Source organism: Octodon degus, unplaced genomic scaffold (genome assembly GCF_000260255.1).
Source record: "Octodon degus isolate 3935 unplaced genomic scaffold, OctDeg1.0 scaffold00068, whole genome shotgun sequence".
In the NCBI taxonomy this organism is placed as follows: domain Eukaryota; kingdom Metazoa; phylum Chordata; class Mammalia; order Rodentia; family Octodontidae; genus Octodon; species Octodon degus.
Window position 1 is genome coordinate 1,366,907 of NW_004524644.1, and position 9,345 is coordinate 1,376,251.

The following is a 9,345-nucleotide window of genomic DNA, read 5'->3' on the forward strand; positions in this document are numbered from 1 at the left end:
AATAATAATAATAAAGGAAGCTGCTGCTGCTGCCTAGGGCAGCGGGAGTCAAAACTGAATGTGCCTCACTTGCACTGTAGTGAGGGACTCTGAAATGGTTATATCTTTCAGGGTCACTTGCAAAGAAGGAAAACTTTAAAAAATATTTTGAATGATATAAAAATGAAAGTACAATGTATCAACTTCTTTAGGATGCAGCTAATTCAATGAAGTTCAGAACATTAAATTATTTTCTATGACAAATTTTAAATATATTTCAGGTGATCCTTTTAGATACTTAAAGGAATTCTAGAATGTTCTTTATTAGTGTTTTATTGACTTTGGTGTAATGTTTGCTTTTGTATTATATTGCTTTTGATGTAATGTTTCATAGTAGTAACATTTTTATTTTCCAAATTATTTTTGTGTGAGAATGAACTACTCATAGACAAACTACTCAGTTCCTTCATGTGAGTTGGTGAATATACCTAGCTATTCTTTTAGTCTTAAGTATGTATGGTTTTCTTATTTCTTTGTTTTAAAAATAGAACCTGCATGTAACTTTTCTGTATTGTTCTCTTGGGATATATTTTAATGGAAAAATATGTGAGGAAAAAAATAACAGTTTTAAAGCTCTTGGAATGTTTTGCCAGGTAGGATTTCCTGGCCTAGAAAACAGTTAGATGAGTCATAAACTACCCCTGGGATCACTGGACCTTATGTCTAAAGTACCGCTATGCATCAAGGATTACCAGATTTCGTCTCATGGTTCAACTCTAAGAGCTGTCCAGTCACTTCCTGGAATGCTGTGCTATGAGGCCATAACAGCTCAACATTGATTCCTGATGTCTTTCACATACATGGAAAAGAGGAGCAACAATTTGAGAGCCTCATATTTGCTTTTTCTGCTTATCATTAAAAGAGGAACAGTCGTAATACTTTGGCATTTTGTGTGTACTTCTTTTTTTGTTGTAAGTCTCAAAATTGGATAGTAAGCCTGTATTAGATCAAAACATTTTATCTTACTAGAAATTATATATTAAAATCAATTCAGTAATAGACAAAGGTATATGATGTATTGGAAATTAGTATAGCTATAACTATAAAGGTTCACCGAAGCTTACTTCAGAGTTTTTATTAAAAACACATGACTTTACTATAAAAATGTTTATTCATTTTTATTTAGGAAAGAATGTGATTAGTATACATTTTACTTTGTTTTGCTTCTTTAAATCTGTGAAATTATAATAGAGACTTATTCTGATATATTTAATGTATGCTTAAAGAGAAGTAATCAGAAGGATTATGAATAATCTATGTAAAAGGAATTATCTTGTAGTCTTTGACATTGTCTTAGTAGTAATGGAAATAATAGATACATAGATCCTTAGTAGTGTTTCCACAATATCTGGAAAGTAATTTATACTTTTGTAATTCATACCTCATTTACAATATATTATTGCTCTGTTTAGATACTTCTCAGAATCAGATTTATAACTCCCTATAAGTAATTTAGTGAAAACTAGTAAACTAGTTTTTAGTAAAAAGTGAATTGTAAGGAACACAAATGCAGGAAATAGGGAGACAATAAAAGTTACAGTGACTCAAGATGAGTAGAGGATTCTGAAATAAAGCAACTACTGTGTGCTGGCTGTTTTGTTGCATTGGCCCAAGTAGAACAGAACTCACTCTAAATTTCAAACACCTTCACCATGTTGGATTCTGATTCCCAAATCTTAATCTGTGTCTGTAGTCCCTGGCCAGTACTGAAACAAGAACACAAGGGAAGCATAAGTGAGCACAATTAAGAATGGGCTGGAATTGTCTAGAGAGACAGTTTACACAGCCTCCTTTGCTGTAAGCATTATTATTAGTTCCACCTTATTGCTGAAGAAATTGAAGCTACAAGTCACTTGACTAGCAAGTGGCAGAGACAAGACTCTTTATACTCCTAAAATATCTAGTCTTTGTCTACTGCAGGTAGCTGTTAACAGAGAATAGTAGGCAGAGCAAACTGAGAAATACATTCAGTGCAATGCTAGTAGCAGTGAAAAGGAACAAATCTCTGAATGCCAAAAACAGTATGTTGAGTGAAGAGGCTTTATAGGCTGACTTGCTTGCTTGCTCACTCGCTTGCTCACTCCTTTGCTTGCTTATTTACTTATTTATTTATGGATTTTAGAGACAGGGCCTCACTAAGTAGCCCAGTCTGGCCCTCAACTCAGCAGTTCCTGCCTCAACCTCCAAAGTGCTAGGATTGCAGGCATGTACTGCCACACCTGGCCTGCTTTACAGGCATACTTTAAAAAAAAAAAATTATGCAAAGTTATAGAATTAGCAAAACTAATCAGTAGGTGTAATCAGAAAGAACAAGTACACTGATCTCAACAAGTTGTTTTGAGAAGCTTCAAAAATATAAAATGGATAGAGGAATAGATTTATAAAGCAAGTATTTTAAAATATTAATTGTGGGGCTGGTGAGATGGCTCAGTGGTCTAAAGCACCTACTTAGAACAAGCTGTAGCAAAGCACAGGGACCGTGGTTCAATCCCCCAGCACCACATGCCAGCCAGCCCCGCCCCCTGGTGGGCTGAGCTGGCCACACACACACACACACACACACACACACACACACACACAAATAAATATTATAAATAAATAAATAAAGTATTAATTGTGGAATCTAGGTTATCAGTATAGTGGAGTTTGTTTTACACTTTTTTGACCTTTCTGTATATTTGAACATGTTCATAATAAAAAATCTTAGGAAAAGTATTACAGTGTTTATAAAAATATCAGTGGGGGAATGTCTTACCTTTTCAGGAAGAAAAACATAATGACAGTGTGGCTATCAATAAAGCTTTGTTTCTGGAATACTTTAAAAATGTCTGCTGACTCTGATGCAACCTTGCCTAAAGCCAAGACTAGTTTGTATTTCACACTCCTGTCCAGCTTTGTGAATTCCTGATTCCTGCTTATTTCATTCATTTACAAAGCACTAGGATTTGAACATTTTTCAATGATAGAACATGATGTATTAACTGTTTTCTTTTTGACAAAATGCCTAGACTTGATTATCAAGGGAATGTCATAGAGCCATTATACCTAGCTTTCAGTAAAATAATTGAGAGTATTCCATAACCCGTGGACATGATGGAATTACACAGGTTGGACACCAATGTATCTCAGTAGATTTGCCCAGTAATTTACTCAATTTGTAATAGTCTTAATTAATGGTTGATTTTCATCTTGGAGAAAACTATGTTTTCAGCTTTGTCTTATGCAACATTTTCATCAATGAGGTTGACAACATGAGATAGATAGTTGGATAGTGTCTATGGATTTGCTTTTATTTTTCCTGGATATTTCAGATAAATGTAATCATTTAATAGATAGCCTTTTCTGACTGCCTTTTACTTAGGATAATGTTTTAAAGATCGTTGTAGTATGTGTCAACTTCATTGTTTATTGCTAATTTTATATGCATAGTGTACATTAATTTTTCTGTTTATCAGTTGGTTGATATTTAGATTGTTTCCAATTTTTGGTTATAAGTAACGTGGCTATGAACATTTTTTGCACAGTTTTGTGTAAACTTGTTTTTCTTTCCCTTGTGTATATCATATCACTAGGAGATGCATTGCTGAGTCATATTGTTGCCTGTTTTTGCCTTTGAAAAGCTACTTGACTGTATTTCCATTTTGCTTTGCCACCAGCAGTATATGAAGGTTCCTTTCCCTCACATCCTGGCCAACAATTGTCACCTCTGTTGTTCTGATGATACCATCACTGGGATGGAATACTGGGCTTTTCTTTTTTATTATTAATAATAGATATGTTTATTAGTACATATCTATCATTGTGGCTGAGAAGTGGACTTTTCTATACTTATAAAGCCACCCAAATATGAATAGTCCTCATTGATGAATGTTCTCTAGCTTTTTCTCCCAGTAAACTTGTTTCTTCATTAAATATGAAACACATGAATTAAGATAAAATTAATTTTTTAAAAAAGATAAAATTAATTTATATAAATTGAAATAAAATAAGAAAAATTCTGTTTCCAATTTCTTTGTTAACTCTTTAAAATTGTTTGAGACAACAAAGAAAGATTGGGTGTTTAAAATTGTGTGGCTGAAGCTCATTACTTTTCTTTCTTTTTTTTTCTTTTTTCTTTTGAGACTAAGTCTTGATGTGATACCCCAACAGACTTCAAACTCCTGGGCTCATATAACCCTCCTGCCTCAGCCTCTTGGAGGCTGGGACTACAAGCATGTGCAGTGAGCTCCTAACTTTTAAATGCTTGTTGTAGTCAGGTATATAGTCACCCCTGCCACTGCCATAATACTGATGCCTTTGACCATTGCAATTTAATTTCCTGAGTGCCCCACACACAGTATACAGAGCCCATCATCTGCTTTCTCTTGGAAGCCCAGAGCTTCTGTTGATAACTTGCCACATTTGAGACTAAATTAGATTGATGGGCTCCTTTGAATATCTAACTTTCAACACCATTTCACTACAGAAAAATACAACTTTCTTCAGACTTCCAACTCACAAATGAGTACTTTAGAACACAATTTCATTCAATTTGCTAACTATATCCACTAGAAAATTAAAAATAAATTAGAATTATTTAACCTAGTATGAAAATGTCTAAATGTGTGTTTAACCACCACCTCGAGTGGCAACTTTAAAGAAAAACTATTCCCTTTGCTTAACTTAGTTTTTAATGCTTTTTAACCATGCCATTTAATACTTGTAGGAAATGAAAAAGTAGAGATGGAGTTTAATTTTTAAAAATTATGTGTTTTTTGAAAGAGTAAAAATGTAGTATTTCTTTTTTCAGTTTTTGTGGCTTACTATAATAATGGGAAGGCTTTCTTAGTTTTAATTCTCATAAAAGGTCAGTTTTTCATGGCTGAGATCTCTGTTCATATTCATGGAGTAAATTATATCATGTTTTATGTCTTTTTTTTTTTTTTTTGTATTTTAGGGAAGGGTCTACAGGGTGTTCAGGGTCTCACTACTAGATTGGATTCCTAGTGACCTGCCTGTTTGCAGCCTCCCAAAAGCTGGGATTGCAGGCGTGTGCCACCGTGCCTAGTCTCAATTGCTGTCTCAGTGTGCCCCAGGGGTGGGCCTGGCATGGCAGGCCTGGGGATCAAACTCCTGGCCCTGTGCCTGCTTGCAGGTGTTTTAATCCGCTGAGCTATTTAACCAGCCCCAATATATGTCTTTGTCAAATTTAATTTACCTTCAAGTAATAGTTACTATAGAGGACTGGATGAAAATCAGATCAATAGGACAATGAATAATGTGTGGATTATTTTTCTTAAACACAATCTATAATAGACACAAATTAATTCAATAAAGCAATCCATATTTTTCTGTTAAACTTCATTTAGAAATAGACTATGAATGTAAAAATATTAATATCAGTTCTACTGATCATGCACACATAGTATAATCTTGGGCAATTTTTTTTTAAGAAAAATAAAAAATAAAAACAAGGCCTGCCAAAAGAGTAATACCCTCTTTCCACCATCCATTTCAGTGGAATATTGGGCTGGCTGTCAAGTATGCACAAAACTGAGATTTATTTCCCCTCCTGTTTTGCATTCTTCATTTGGTGCCTTATAGCGGAGTTCCCAAGTAGAGAGAAGTCTGCTGGCAATTGCCAGAAGGTATTCCTTAGGGTTGCTATGCTAGTGTATCAAAATAACAGCACACACTGGGCATTTGGGTCACACTTGTCTCATGGGCTCATCAGCAGTGAAGTATTAAAAGAATTGTTCTTCTACAAGACTAATTAGCTTCCATATTGAAGGTGTTATCTCTGTAGTGATTCCTTTTACCTGAAGTACAAATCTTTAACTTGATATCCAGGTAAATTTTCCAATTAATAGTCTGCTTTCAAGTGAGTATGAACATCTCCCCAGTTAAAAGAAAAATATGTAGCATCAATGTGGTAATACCTTATGTTGAATTCTTACAGCTGTCCACACAAGGAGATGCAAGCCAGGTGATTGGGCCTCTTACTGAAGGGCAGAAAAGAAATGTGGCTGTAGTGAATTCCTTGTATAAGTTGCACCAGTCAATCACAAAGGTACCTTTATTTTGTTTAAATTCTTTCTTTTGATTTAATTTCATCTTCTTTACTCTTGGCTCAAATTTAGACAATTCACAAATTACTAGCTTTTTGGAAAAGAATATGAAAATGTCATGATTGTAAAATGAAGAGTTAACTCTTGTTCATTCTTTGATCCTGGCATTTATTTTTCCTATTTTTTTTTTTTTGTTCTTATATTTGGCTTAAAACACAGAACTATATAGTCTCTCAAGTTAATCAAATTGATGGCACAAATTATTAAAGGATGAATAAATGTATTTCATACTTATTGAAAACTAATTTGATGTTGTGTAGGTATTAATAAGATATAGCAAAGATAATGACAGGATAAGAAACGTCAGGCCCTGCAGTATGTCAAAAAGTCTTACTGTAGCTCAAAAAAGCTAGGTTATTAAAAACACCAAATTTTTATAGCATTATCATTAATGACTATTTGAAAATAGACAGTATTCTCTTATTTTTGTTTCTTTTCTACTAAAGCATTTAAAGGAAATGGCAAAACCTGAACTTGTTTGCCTCCATGTGCAGCCATACTTTGGTATTTGTGGGGCATTGGTTCTAGGGCTCCTTCCCACTTTTCGTGGATACCAAAATCCATAGATGCTCAATCCCTTATCTAAAGTAGTGTAGCATTTGTATATATTCTCCAACCATTGTATATGGTATCCTCCTGCATATAGTATTTCTAGATTATAATACCAAGTGCAAATAGTTACAATGTATGGTTTGGGGAATCACAACAAGGGAAAGTTATGCACCTTTTTCGTATAAATACACTTTTTTGTTTTGTTTTGTTTTGTTTTTGTTTATTTGTGGCTGGGAGTTGGACCTAAGACCTTCCTACATACTACATCCCTAGCACCAGATGCAGTTGTCTTTTAAAATTATTTAATTGTTTAATCCATGTTTGTTTAAACCTATGGATGCAGAATCCAGAGCCTAGGGGCCAACTCTTATTAGGATTAAGCTGAGCTATATTTTTCATTACTAGGAAAACAACACTTTTAATTTCATCCATGACTTTCTAGTAGCTCATGTTTATACTCTGTAGATCATTTTCAAAGGACTTAGTAAGTAGAAAGACAAGTAGGAAAGACTTGAAGGAAGATGAAGATTAGCTAATGTTCTTACAAATTTCACCCATAAGATGAGCTTCAATATGATTGTATTTTAGAATTGTTCTGTAACTAGTAAACATTTATTTAAATTTTTACCAAATTATTTTTTCAGTTAGAGGTTTCTGAAAAATATGTATTTCACATACTAAGCACAATATATTTTAAAGGACTATTAATGAGTAGATCTCAGAAAAGTAAAGTTTATCCAAAAAATTTTTATTTTTATCATTACTTGAAAGCACCACTGGACATGAAAAGTTGTTATATTTAGCCTGATTTATATCTTTATTGGTATTTTTGATTGACTTCTAAAAATATAAGTATCTAAAATTTGTATTTTAAAAACTTACTGAAGAGTCAGAGTAAAGAAAAATGAATATTTTAGAAAGAATAAATACGACTTTATTTTGACCCTTTCAAGCTCAAACTTTATAGTTAAAACCTATCTGAACTGATTAAAGGAAAAATAGCCCTTAGAATTATTATGGTTTTAATTACAGATATTCCTTGTTTAATAACCAAGTTATAGACCTGTGACTAGATTTATTGAATTGGTCTCTAAATGAGAATCATATTGTGTATATATTACAATATTCAAGACAACACTTCAGGGAGATACTGTGCCACTGAGCTATGTCCCTGGCCCTTCAGGACAAAATTTCAAAGGAAACTTCGATGTGATAACTTTGCTTTATTTGCACAACTCTCATATTTGGTACTTTCATGTATAACAACATAGAACTATAGTGTTGTACTGTACTATACAGCAGAAACAGCAGCAAATACAGTATTGTATAAACAAGATGTATTGCAGATCTATAAACAAGATGTAAAGAAGTGTATCAGGGCTGGAGAGATGGCTCAGTGGTCTAAAGCACCTACTTGGAACAAGCTTGGCAAAGCACAGGGACCTCGGTTCAATCCCCCAGCACCACATGCCAGCCAGCCCCGCCCCCTGGTGGGCTGAGCTGGCCACACACACACACACACACACACACACACACACACACAATGAAAAAATAAATAAAATTTAAAAAAAAAAAAAGCTTTAAAAAAAAAGAAGTGTATCAAGGGGCTGGGGAGATGGCTCAGTAGAATAAGCACTTCCCTGGCAAGTGCAAGGGCCTGAGTTCAATCCCCAGTTCTGCACAAATGAATAAATAATAAAATAAGTATATCAAAAAAGATGTATTTATAAGGCCAAGCAGTACAATTTGGTTGTAAGTTCCAACAGTGGATTAATAGGTAGACTTAACAATCATTGGACAATGAGGAATGTCTGTATTTGAAATGTGTATTTGATTTGTACATGAAAGTATTTTTCAACTGAGTTTTTAAATCATGTGAGAGATACTATATAATGATATTTTAATGTAGCTTATGAAGACAGCTTTGTCATGTTCTGAAAAACATTAATATTCACAACAATACATGACTTAAGCAAAAATATAACTTGATCAAAACTTTGTTCTAGGTAGTTTCCAGTCAGAGCTCATTCCCACCAGCTGCTGAGCAAACTATAATTTCAGCCTTAAAGGTAAAGCAATTTAATGTAATCTTTATATATGTCTGATTGGTTTTAGAATTGTTTGGTTTAGTAGATATTATATTTTAAAAATAATTTAGAGGGTGGCCAGGGAGATGGCTCAGTAGAAAACTGCTTCCCTGGCAAGCTCAAGGGCCTGGGTTCAATCCCCAGTTCTGCAAAAAAAAAGGGCTGGGGAGATAGCTCAATGGTCTAAGCATCTGCCTGGCAAACACAAAGACCCAAGTTTGATCCCCTTACCACAGGCTGTGCTGGCCCCCGAATCCTGAGCACCGTCATGCCGGCCCCAAAACCAGGAATGGTGGTGCATGCCTGTAATCCCAGTGCTGGGGATGCTGAGACAGGAGGATTATTGAGTTTAAGCTGTGTAGCAAGACCCTATACCAAATTAATTAATGATTTTTTAAAAAATTAGAGTCTTCTGTATATACCAAAAATAGTATGTTGGTAATTGTCCTAAAGAAAGAAGATACACACAGCCCCATGAATGAGAATGGAAAGAACCCACCAAATAGGGCAAACAATTAAACACAGGAGAATAAGAGGTATACAATAGTAATCTTTCAGTT

The 9,345-nt window shown here is 34.2% G+C and overlaps 1 protein-coding gene across 1 annotated transcript in view; it reads left to right on the top strand.

Annotated features, from left to right (window-relative positions):
* The window catches only part of Cog5 (component of oligomeric golgi complex 5), a 359,771-nt gene that overhangs the window by 302,532 nt on the left and 47,894 nt on the right, over positions 1-9,345 (top strand). The window contains 2 exon segments of the mRNA XM_023719494.1: positions 5,978-6,088; positions 8,705-8,767. Coding sequence (XP_023575262.1) covers positions 5,978-6,088; positions 8,705-8,767 — 174 coding nt within the window.